This window comes from Phocoena sinus, chromosome 9 (assembly GCF_008692025.1).
Source record: "Phocoena sinus isolate mPhoSin1 chromosome 9, mPhoSin1.pri, whole genome shotgun sequence".
NCBI classification, from domain to species: domain Eukaryota; kingdom Metazoa; phylum Chordata; class Mammalia; order Artiodactyla; family Phocoenidae; genus Phocoena; species Phocoena sinus.
Genome location: NC_045771.1, coordinates 23,429,034 through 23,441,809, shown reverse-complemented (window position 1 = coordinate 23,441,809; position 12,776 = coordinate 23,429,034). Strand labels below are relative to the sequence as shown.

At 35.9% G+C, this 12,776-nt stretch overlaps 1 protein-coding gene across 7 annotated transcripts in view; it reads right to left on the bottom strand.

Annotated features, from left to right (window-relative positions):
- TNPO3 (transportin 3) overlaps positions 1 to 12,776 on the bottom strand; it is an 82,751-nt gene that overhangs the window by 25,311 nt on the left and 44,664 nt on the right. For 6 of the 7 annotated variants that reach the window (XR_004351369.1, XM_032642502.1, XM_032642500.1 and 3 more), the window contains 7 exons: positions 12,192 to 12,338; positions 10,018 to 10,125; positions 8,224 to 8,315; positions 5,935 to 6,074; positions 3,449 to 3,640; positions 1,685 to 1,776; positions 721 to 797 (listed from right to left, as the gene is read on the bottom strand). Coding sequence is in view for 6 of the 7 variants with exons in the window: in XM_032642502.1 (XP_032498393.1) it covers positions 721 to 797; positions 1,685 to 1,776; positions 3,449 to 3,640; positions 5,935 to 6,074; positions 8,224 to 8,315; positions 10,018 to 10,125; positions 12,192 to 12,338 (848 nt within the window). In the remaining variant the exon portion in view is untranslated. The remainder of the gene's footprint in view (positions 1 to 720; positions 798 to 1,684; positions 1,777 to 3,448; positions 3,641 to 5,934; positions 6,075 to 8,223; positions 8,316 to 10,017; positions 10,126 to 12,191; positions 12,339 to 12,776) is intronic. The other variant, XM_032642501.1, reaches the window with a different exon arrangement.

Here is a 12,776-nt window from a genome sequence, read left to right as displayed (position 1 = left end):
GAAAGCATTATACCAACTCAGGAAAAGATATGTGTAGATAAGAACAAGCTAAAACAACACCTCAGTTTTAATTTCTTCCACATAGGTTTTTATGCAACTATTAATTGATATTCCAGTTATACCTACAGGACTCACAAATTATATTATGTAACTAAGAAAGGACTACTCTTTGAACACTGTCACTCTAATGCTGTTTTAATCATTAACGCTCCTCTTGACTTCAAAGAAAGTTTAATTTCACCTGGTTATTGAAGAGGCTTCATTATTTTTTTGCACCCATACACTATATAGCAATGACTCTGAAAGTGTAGTCCTTGGAATAAAAAGCAACAGCATCTGGGAACTTATTAGAAATGTAAATTCTTGGGTCCTATCCAAGATCCAATCCATCAGACACTCTGGGAATGGGACCCAGCAATCTGTTGCCTTGGTAATTTAAGTACTACAGGCAACTTTGATGCATGTTAAAGTTTGAGAATCACTGATCTAGAGACCTAGAGAATTAATTACATTTTAAAGGGTCTTTTGACAAAGGTCTACCAAAAATAAATTCTTAGAATTTGCCTTTGCAATTGTAATAGGACTAAATTAGTCTCCTGATAGAGGGAGTTTATAGGAGGTACTCAGAAGTTGGAGGAAAAAACACTTCCTTACTTCAATACATAATGGTCTCATTTGAGCTTTTAACCCAGGGCAGGAACCTGGCATCTCTCTTCTTACCTAAATATCACTGCAAGGCGATCTAAGAACACAGTGGGATCTGAGGATATGCCGTTGCTGGGCTCCTGAGACAACAGCTGAAGAGACAGATATTAACATCCAGTCATTACACATACAAACGTACAGCAAACACTGCAATATATACCCTTGTACATCAACCTCTGTCTCAATCTCTGATTATTTCCTTATAACAGATTCCTGAAAGTTACTCAAAATGGTAAAAACTTTTAAATTCATATTAGCAAATTATTTTCCTCCATCTTACTGCATCCTGGCCTGGAATGCATATTAACTTTTACTATATGATCATTGTGGAGTAGAAAACAGTATCATTTAATTTTTTCCCATTTACTTTTACAATGATTAGGGTATTATAGACATTATACATTATAATATAGATTATATGTATTATACTATATAATATATATTTATATTATACTTTTATAATATAAAGCTTCAAAATTATTATAGCTTTATAATATATTTTAAGAGGTAAGGCAAGTTGCTACCTCTTACTCTTCTTTCCTAAAATTTCTTAGATACTTCTACCAGCATATTATTAGAGATAAACTTTAGAGTCACTTCGTCAAGTTCTCCTAAAAATCCCACTGGTATGTTCATTGCTAAGGTACCATAAAAGTAATTTGAGAAGAGCTGACGTTTTTACAACACTCTTCAAGGAAACATGGTAGGTTATGGTTTTGGTTGTTAACTTGAATGGTGTTTTTCCCACTGTCATCTTGTAAATGGTATTTCTGATACAGTGAAAATCTACTGATTTTGGAATACTTATTTCATATATATAGCTACTTTGATAAACTTATAAATTTTAATAACTTCTCAGTTCATTTTCTTGGCTTTTCTGGTTAGATAAAAGATCACCTGCAAATAAAAAATTCTGTCTTTTCCTTTCTAACATGTAAACATATTATATTTCTTTCACCCCTTACTTAACTGGACTCACCTTTTTCAATGCCATAACCTGAACAGAACATAGTTCACTAAGACATTCAGTAATCTTATCCAAAGGTAATCTGGCTAGGACAAGCGCTGTCCCTGAAAGACAAAAGATGATACAAATGAAGAAAATAAAAGCTGAACTGAGGTAATTCATTGGTCTACATCATATGGCTAACAGAAAAGGCTGACTGGTTCCATTCTTTCAAAAAGATCAGCACTGTTTTTAAATTATAATAGTTTGTTATTTATGGTTGGGTTTTTCTTTATTTGGCTTAGAAGACCATACTGACTTTCACATTGACATTTACAACTGAAGTTAATATTAAACTATTTCTCCTCAGCAGCCTATTGGTTTAAAGATGTTTAAATACATAGATAGCCCCACTTCCAATTCTTCAAAGATTTAAATGAGTGCTTTGAACAGAAAAGTAATAGTTAAGTTTGCCTTTCTTTCATTTTTAAATAGTTCCAAAAATCTCCCCTCTGCCCTTTTCCCCGAAATAAACAGTAATAAATCCATACACCTTCACATTTGAATAAAAAACTGAATGATTTTTCTTGACAGTCTATAAACCATGGACAAATTAGATTTTTTATTTAAAACTGGGGGAAAAAATCTAACAAATACAATTTTCTCCTTTTAATTCATCCCTGTAGAAAAGAATGTTACTAAAAAGTTTTCTATATCTATAAGATACCACTGATATAACTGGGATGCCACATTCTAAGTTAGACGTCACATTAGCATCAAGGTTAAATTTCACTAGAAAATGACAAGATGGCAGCGATACCCACTGGCAGTAGTTAAGAAAAATCTGACCTGATTTAATGCCAGAAAATGTGGCAAAAGAAGATTGAAACGAAAAGAAAACCTGTCCTGAAAATGCACAGTTACACTGGCTGGTAGGGAACCTGATCATAGAAGTGAGAAAGAACAGTTAGTTGACATTTAACAGGCATCCAATCTGGACAAGGCTGTCTGCCACTCACAGAGACTTAAAAGATGCTGCACAGGCTGTATTACCCAATCTTTTATGTGGTATACCCCAATAAGAGATTGCTCAATCTTTTATTTGATATACTAGCTTTAAGGATTTCGCTACCTCACAGGACACCCCAATTTGTTTTCAGAAAGTATGGTTACAAAGCATTTTCTTTCTAGGAACCAGTAAACTGTCAACAATCAATTCCTCATAAAATAAATCTGTTCCCTCTTTTCTAAGATAATCTTTCAAATATTTAAAAATAGCCACTGTGTTAAAGCCTCCTCTAAGTCTTTTCCCCTAGCATAATATCTCTAGTTCTTCCATTACTCTGAGTTTCATCACCACCCTGGCTGTTTGCCTTTTGATCAGTGTAAACTGATCAGTAATGGTTAAAGACCATTAAGCGACCAGAACCCTTGACTTCTAGTTATAGGACTGAGCCAGGCACACTACCTTTAAATTTCCACTTACTTCTATGGTATAGCAATGCTTATTTGGTCTCCGTTTTTATTCTTTCCCCCAACTCAATAAGGAACTATGTTCAGTTCCAATGTGTTGTCTCCACCCAAAATCTAGGTTCGTGCTATAAATACTGTAAGCACTTTGTATTAGTTATATAGCCTTAAAATATTGTAAGAATGCATGTACACATAATCAACACCCTCCCCTCTGAGTGACCTTCCCCATAACTGAGTAAACTGCAACTGAAAAGTGGGATACAACTGATATAACCCCTAGAAGTGGCTTAGAGACTGTTCCTTCTTAATATCTTAAGTAAGTACCTTTTAGCAAGCCCACAGCAGCCTCTGGAGACAACATGAAGGAATCAAGGGAACGGGCAATCTCTAGGAGTCCATGAAAGTGCTGAGCCATGTGGTCTCGGCAGACAGAGCAAATGTTATGAATGGCTTTGGCTGCAGCAGAAGCCAGAGGTTTTTCACACAGTCCTTTCATCAAATAGCCCAACACAGGGTCTAAGGAGAAAATCCATACGTAAAGATTACATTATTTGAAACTCAAGGAAAATTTCTATTTGTTAGAACAAAGGTTTTACATTCCCTTTTTAAGCAAAAGAAACATTTTTAAAAAATGAAATGGGGGCTTCCCTGGTGGCGCAGTGGTTGAGAGTCCGCCTGCCGATGCAGGGGACACAGGTTCGTGCCCTGGTCCGGGAAGATCCCACATGCTGCGGAGTGGCTGGGCCCGTGAGCCATGGCCGCTGAGCCTGTGCGTCCGGAGCCTGTGCTCCGCAACGGGAGAGGCCACAACAGTGAGAGGCCCACGTACCGCACAAAAAACAAACAAACAAACAAAAAAGAAATGTGTTTAAATTCCAATGTTTTTACATATAAAAATGGGGCTGATCTCACGGACAAACGGTGTCAGAGAGAGTCCTATCTATTTATTTTCCATTTCTTTCCTTGTGGAAATCAACTGTTGCTTGTTGCTAGGGCTTCACAGAGCACGGTTTGAAAACCACTGATTCAGTCTGAAACCACTGGTGGATATAACCATCAAGTATTAATAGGGTAATGTAAGAAAGACGATAAAGCTCAGAGAGTACCATTATACTCAGAGATTAGTCACTTTGTTTAAAAAAAAGCAGTCTACATTAATCAGGACAATGACAGTTATCTAAAGCTGACACTTTTATACTTGCTTCTTTATAATTATAAAAGGCCCCCAAACCACACAGATGGATCTTTAGCACTTCTAAAAGAATTAATTCATTATGTTTTACTTTCTGCTAAATGTAAGTGTTCTAAGAAAAGGGATTACAAAGGCGAATTCCTATAAAGCAAATCCTAGTTATCCTTTACCTTGCTTCATAAAAATCAGAATGTTTTTCTATGAAGAAACCCTAAGAAAAATCATACATGGTTAAAGAGCACTTTATGTGTACTACAGAGTAACTGCATACCAAACCTTATAAAAGAAGTAATCTCTGAAAGCCCATTTAAAAGTTATCTCCATTTCTAGTCTAATGACAGAAACAATGCACCAACCCAGCATGAACCTGCTCCCTTCCACACACACACACAAAAAGGCCTGTTTAGCATGGGAATCAGACCTAGAATCTAAAACCTAGCCCACGCAACTCTAATACTATAGGCTTCAATGATTCTCAAATTAAATATTTGTGTTTTTGACTATTCTAGAGTAAGTATGAACACTCAGCAATTTGTCTTCTAATTGAGGCACAAATTTGAATAAGATACTACAGGTGGTACTGAATATGTCTTAACAAACAGATAAACCCACTTAGTTTCTTTGTGGAAAAAGTGTTCAGAAAAGAAAGCCAAATTTTGAGACAGATAATGGAAGTGAAGAGATTTAAGAATTAGAAAATAGGTATTTTGAAAAAATTTTTAAATGGTATGTTGAACTTGAAAGTGGCTCAGCTATGATGTAATAAGCCTATCTATCTTACATGCTCTATATACAGAAATAAGAAAATAGGAACACACATCTCTTTTTAAGTAAGAGTTTCAGTCAATAAAAAAAGATCATGTGTAAAATAAAATCAAGTCGAAAGGTGGTAATAAAGATAAGTACAGCACAACTTAATGATATTCACGAATTTGAGAATTCTTAAAATTCTCAGAATATATCAGTCTTGAACATCAGGTGGGCTTAATATATATTAACCTAGATAAATTATTTAGTCTCTCTGTATTTCAGTTTCCTCATCTGCAAAATGAGGGGATTAGAAGAAATTATTTCTAAATTTACTTTCCAAGTTATTTTATATGATCTTTAGTTATTTTTTCAAGTCAGTAAAAGCAGCCAGAGGTTATATAACTCAACACTCTTCATTGTAGTTTGTACTTACTTAGTTTCAATAATAATTCTTAGTTTTTAAATGGAGCATGTATTTAACACTGAAATAACACCCCCCCCCCCCGCCACTGCCTTTGCTTTAGCCTATTAGCAGCTTCTAGTTTAGAACTACAGGACAGTCTGATTAGCTCAAGCCTATGCCAAAGCCTAACAAAGACAGAAATAGTTATGCTGAAGCACAGTACTAGTAGCAAACTGTTTCCCTACCTAGAGATCTAATCTTTCAAAGGTCCTTTCTCCAAAATCTGATCAGATTATAAAATGTTGTATCAACTAAGCAATAACGCATATATTTAGTCTCAGTGTCTAGAAACATTCAACCTATCAATAGAAGAGAAAGTAGGAAAACAAAAGCAAAAGTAAGAGAGAGAAAGAAAGAAAGCAGAAAAATCAAAAGCAGCAGCTGCAGAGGAGTGTTCACACATACCAAGGAACTGAGGATTTCGATCAACCACTTCGCTCATCTCTCCAACCAATTCAATGCTGGTGTATCGCACAGCTGTATGTACGGTCTCTGGGAGACGGACAACTCCTTCTAGGACCTCCACAAGTGTTGGATTGTTCTCCCTGAGTTTAGAAGGCAAGTACTCAGAGTTACCAATTTCAGAGGTTAGGTTTTGGCTAAAAAACAGGCTGCAATGACACAAATCATTGCTAAAGGGTTTCTTTCTAAATAAATAACCATTTGGATAAAAGTGCTTAACATCTGGTATGAAAGTTTTTTAACCCTCAAAAAGGAGGAAAAGACAGAAATGGAAGATATCATTGTTTCAGTTGAGAAGCATACTACTGCTCCTTAATCTTCTCAATGTCAGTGAAGTGTCTAAAGACACATCCTGCTATCAAATAAGGCTCTTCAAATTGGAGAGGCAGGCAATTACTGTGGATCAATGTCTTCTTTTAATGAATCCATTTTATTTATTCCTATATCTGCAGCACCTAGAACAGTGCCTGGCACACAGTGGGCACTCAATAAATACTGCTGAATGGCTAAATGAATGAATAAATAATTCTAGACCACTCGCTATTAGTTGTTATTCTCCAAAAGATTTCTTATAGCTGGATAATGGATACTTTAAGAACAGGTAAGCATGGGTGGGCCAGCTCACTAATTAAAGAAACAAGAACACAAGCTGTAGGAATAAAGGTACACTGACTTAGAATATGAGGGAAAATTAAAGTTATCCAAATACTTTCCACAGCTCCATGAATTAACTTTTTCCCTTTCCTTCTCTTTTTTTCACTCTTTTATTTGCGGTACACGGGCCTCTCACTGCTGTGGCCTCTCCCGTTGCGGAGCACAGGCTCCGGATGCACAGGCTCAGCGGCCATGGCTCACGGGCCTAGCCGCTCCACGGCATGTGGTATCTTCCCGGACCGGGGCACGAACCCGTGTGCCCTGCATCGGCAGGCGGACTCTCAACCACTGCGCCACCAGGGAAGCCCTGGCTGAAGTTCTTTAAGCAGAGTGGAGGATGCCCCCAAAGTGGTAGAACGTAATCCAGAAATGAAAGATGTTTAAAACGCAAATAAATCCTGGATTAGTGCAAGAGCACTCCTTGCTGATACACTAAGTCTATTAAGTCCTTCATACACTAAAAAAAATTGTAATCATGCAGTTGGCTTGAAATGTGGATAAACAAAAAACAAAATAAAATCTTCTCTCATTTATGCTTTATGCTTCCTACGGGCACTAAGCTAATTATTGAGACTCTCTTCCCATCCTTTCTCATACCAACACAAATCAGTTAGATTATTAGTGTAATAATCTTCAGACTGTTACTGAAGTTTCCAAAAGATACCAAATGGGTTTAAAAGCAAATAGTATGATATGTGATTCAGGACCAGAACTCCTTAATAGAGAAAAACAAACCTACTCTATCTCCTTAAATGTTTACTGGATTAGAAACAACATAAGATTTCATTGACTAGACCCTGTAAGACAGCTAAGAAAGAAGCACTGTACATTTTATGAATACATGCCTTAACCATCTCTCCAACCAAGGCCATGGACAGAGAGCTCAACTGCAGACATCTGATTACAATACAGGAAAACTTGACAGATAGCATTGATTTATAAACTCACAGAACAAAGTAAATTCTGTTTTTAAGGATTCATGTTGAAATAATAAATAGAACTTCTATGCTAAGCAATTAGAAATCAAACTCTAATAATTTAAAATTTTCCAATGACGAAAACAAAAATAATAATTGCCCTTTAGAGTTTGCTATTCTTTTAGGTGAAATGGTACCTATGCCTGGCCTCTCTGAAACTTACAAATGACTCTCCAAGACAGGAAAAAAGGAGAACAATATAATTAAATATTTGTAAGGATAACTCACCCAAGGTCACAAAAGCAGGTGAGAGCCAAATGAGTGCCTATTCAAATGCTTTTAAGGAAGTGCCAACAATTTAACAGTCTAGCAAAGTTTTGATTATACCAACTTGCACAAAGGAGCCTAGGTTGGGAAGATAAATCAGCATTCTTTTCCTAGCATCAAGAACAAAATAATTTTAACTCTAGGAAATGTGTTTAAAACATGGATATCAACAATGCATGCTACTCTGGACTAGACTCTAGAAGTCAGAAGACTAGACAGCATTATAGAAGTAAGAAGTTCTAAGAATTTCCAAACATCCCATACGAAAAAAATGTTGTAATTTTCCTTCCTCTGATATTAAGAGTTCCCAGCAAAAGACTTATTAGACACTCACGGATCAACACTCTTTGCTATAGCAGCCATGATAAAGAGAACCGCTTCTGTCACCTCCCAGGGTGGGTTGCCTTCTTTCAGAGTAGAATATAACTAGAGAAGAAGAGGTGGATTATGGATCCATTAAAAGGAAAACAGAATAGAATTCCAAAACAAACAAAACAAAAAACTCTGTTAGTTAAAATAAATCTAGCCCCTTGCTTCTAAATTTATCTCTCAGAGCCAGGGAAAAATAGTATTTTCATTTTTCAAATCTTCACTAACTCTAAGTAATACTAGTTTAATATCTGAAACAAACCCATTTAGGGCCCCAAGAGTATATCAAGGTTATCGTCTACTCCCACAAAATGAGTATTATGGAGAAAACAAAACATATTACACGAGTGTCTTTTCCTGGTCCTGATGATAACTCATAAATACATAAACACACTTAAAAATGAGATATAATGTAAAACCTCGGCATATGCATTGGCTTTACATTTCTATTATTTTAACTACCTGTCTGCATCAACACTAGTAGCATAGATTAAATTCCTAAAAAGTAGCTGTTCTGAAGCACCCATCACAATACCATGTCCAAGCAAGGGGAGATGGGGAGAGACCAAGCAGAATACTCAGAGATTTCCAGAAACTTCCCAGGGTATATCCATCAGTGGGATGTGACTGGGTGTTAGTCTAAATAAGATTTCTGTAGTCATATAACACACTGCTAGTTAAGATAAAATTAAACAATTCTCTTGTACGACTTCACAGAACCTTTAAATATACTATTTAAGTCATTTTCCAGTTTTAATTGACAGAACTGTTTTTTCTGGCAAAGAACATCTCATGAGACTGGTGTCCCACAGTACACATCTTGGACAAGACTAATAATTTATGTAAATTTGTAAATTGAGGTCTGGAGAAGAACAAGTAACTTGTTCAAAGCCGCAGAGCCAGTGAGAGAAGAGTTGAAATCTGAGCACAGGTCATCTGCCTATGATCTGGGGATCTCACTAAATCTGCTAAGAATCCCCAACCCTTTCTAGTTAGATCAAGAAACATACCTTGTTTAATATAAAGAAATATAGTTATAATTTTATTAACACTTTCTAGATCAGATGATGCCCCAAAATACACAAAATGCCTGGATTACCCATCCCCCCAAATTAGGTTAGTTCAGCATTGCTGACAAAGCATTAAAACTAGTATTTCAGGATTCAGAGCATGATCCAGCAATATGAAAACCACCTGACATTATGCTAATGTTAAGTGATGTGGAATGGTGGTGACTGCAACCTTATGATGTAAAATGTTACTCACTGATTGTCAGGAAAACCACAGGACTATGATTCTTCTACTCTAGTATAGTCACCTCTGGGATGAAACTGCAAAGGAATCTAACCATAAATGTGAACAAAGGAAATGCCAAATAACTAAGAGTTGCCAGGAGTTGATACATAATTATTAAAGCAGAAAAACTTGTCTATTTTCCTGGCTAGGTCCAAATTCCCTATAAGTATCTTGGGGGCTTTCAGGTTTATCCATGATCTTCCATTTCACCTGAACAAGTGGAACAACTCTCACTAGCAAGATTATAGTATAAACCATAACTGAACTGTTCACTGCAATTGGCTTGTAAGATACTAAACAAACATAGCTACTATATGCCAGGCAGTGTGCTAGGCACCTGCATATCTACTGTCCCATTTAGCCATCAAGATTGAAGAAAAAGATGGAACACTTAGAGAAGACACAGAAGTTAACACAATTAAAGTGATTGGTAAAACTGCTAAGAATCTCCAAATGGGCTTACCTGAGCAAAACACTCCATAGACCCAATCAAGAAAATCAAGTCCTTCACCAGGTCTGACACCCTCATCCGAAACTCCCCAAAGTCATCAGTCTCCTCAGGAACCCCCTCCTGAAATTTCAAATCAGATAACATTTGTTTTAAACTAAGGCTTTCATTTACTTTACAAAATCAAGAATAAAAAAGCCATTAAGCAGTCCAGTCCCTATGAACAAAAAGATGAATCGCCTAAATCACAAAAACATTTTACTATAGAGGGTATCCCAAACTTTTAGGTGTGTCAAGTCAATACAATCTATCCTCTGCCTTGACTATTAGAAACGCTTCTCTTTTTTTGTGTGTCCCAGCTACATCTTGCCTGCTGTTGGAAAAATCTGGAGTGGTGGAGGGGGCAAGTGACCTAGAAGAGGTGGTAACTTAAGAGTTTATTAGCCTATCTAGATAAGGCCTAGCTTTTTATTACTGAATAAGCCTCTGAAGCTTTACGGTTCAAGATCTACCAAAATCAACCATTATCACAAGAACTAGACACAGAATAGAATATTAGACTTCAAAAAGAATTTTATATAGACAGATACATAATAAGACAGGTATAATAAAATATTAATGGTAGAATTTAGGTAGTAGGTATACAGATATTCACTATAACATCATTTTCCCTTTGCTGTATATTTGAAATTTTTCATTAAAAAATACAGAGATCATTTACATTTCATGCTTAAGTTTTTCTTATTCCAACACCCTCCTGTGAGTAAACTAAGGCTTACCAATTGTGAGATGGTTATGGGCACCTATAAGAATCTTGGACCATGGGTATCTGGGAAAAGTCCTTAGTATTACTGACAATTGCTGATTTAGTTCAACCTCCTTGCTTTAAGATGAAAAAATTAAAGTCAAGGAATGAGGAGGAAACAATGGCTGTCTCAGATGAGATAATGAATTATAAAGCACTATACACCTACAAGTGTAAGGAATTACCTGCCAGGGAAATGGTGTCACAGAACTAGCAAAGGGAAGAAATGGATCAAGCAAGCAGAGCCATTTAAACCAGAGCAGCCCGGCTTTTATTTACTTATCAGGCTTCCAAGCAATATGTAGTTGAAGATAAGATTCCTCAGTTTTAAAAAACAAGTAGTGAAAACCACTAAACTAAATCATCACTAAGGTTCTGTGGAAATACAAAATACCATAACTCAAATAACAACATTAACATTACAATGAATAGACAGTTTTCATGTCAGATTTAATAGTAAGCAATAGGAAAAAAAACCCACTTCAAGTTATAGGTTGAAGGACAGGGATATTAAACCAACCAACCAAAAGAATGAAATAAATGCTACAAAATTTGAAGTGACTAAACAAAGAATGAGATTGAAGAGTTTTCCAATGGACTGTTTTATAATATTTCTAGTGTATTTTATTCTAAGCAAATAGATTATATTTTATTTTAACTTATAAAATTAGTACAAGTAATATAAAGAAAAATGTGCACATATGTGTTGGGGGGAATCATAAGTTATTTTCCACATCCTCACACAAATATTTCACCTTTGTGTTAGTTTTAATCCAACCACATATTTTATGCTATTAAAAATACATATTATAAAATCTGACATTTTTTCATTTAGCGTACCAACTATTGCTATCTCAAGTTATTATTTTTAACTGCTGCATTATGATCCATCAGAATGCTACATAATAATATACGTAACTCTTTAATATTCTTTTTTTTGGCGGGGGTGAGGGGGACCATGCCACACAGCTTGCGGGATCTTAGTTTCCCGATCAGGGACTGAACCTGGGCCGCCAGCAGTGAAAACACCAAGTCCTAACCACTGCACCACCAGGGAATTTCTTCTTCTAATACTCTTGTACGTGGGTTTACCATTTTTTTACTTTTATAGATAATGCTTTGTACATAAAATAGCAATTTTTTTCTTCTGCAGAATTATTTAAGGTGAATTCCCAGAAGAATTACTGGCTCAGCAGGATTGAGTTCTTTTTACATAGACCTAGCACTCTTCATTATACTGGTACTGACTTCTTCAGTGTAAGCTAGAGTGACAGAAAACCCACAGATTCCATTAGCTTTATTCTCTATCTTTTCAGTTCCTTTTCAAGCTTGCATTGAAAACAAGAGGAAATCAAGACTTGATTAAGTAGAGAAGAAAACTTACATGGTCTGGTTCCAGCTGGCAGTGGCGAGCCAAGGCATGAAGCAGCCTTTGAATGTAAGCTTTGAAGATGCCATGAATAACTTCATCATTAGTTTTGTATAAATGCTCCCCTAGTCGGTACCAAAAGTTAAAGGAAATTTCTACTACCTATCAAATTAAAGGAAAGAGAAAAGATGGTTTATTTGAATAAGAAAAGAAGGCAGTTTTATTATTACTAGGGCCAATAGGAAAGAAACACTTTAAAACAATATGAGTGGAACCAGTTAAGAAGCCACCTTTTTTCTAGCAGATTTATTATTATCCTCCCAAATTATCTTTCCATGTTAGGCCCAAAACTCCATTTAGGATGACTGGCTTTACATTCTCTGTCTAGCCCTGGGATAACTTCTCCAACAGTATATTGGATTCTGAATTTAGAGAAACAGATACAGAAATGGAAGTCTCTTTAAAAGTATTTTTTCCTAAATTCTGAAATTATTTCATTTTATTTTTGAGATTAAAACACTTCTCACCAGATAAACCATCTACAAATACCTGTACAAACCACAGCTCATCTTACATATGGCACTGTTCGGAGGAATGATA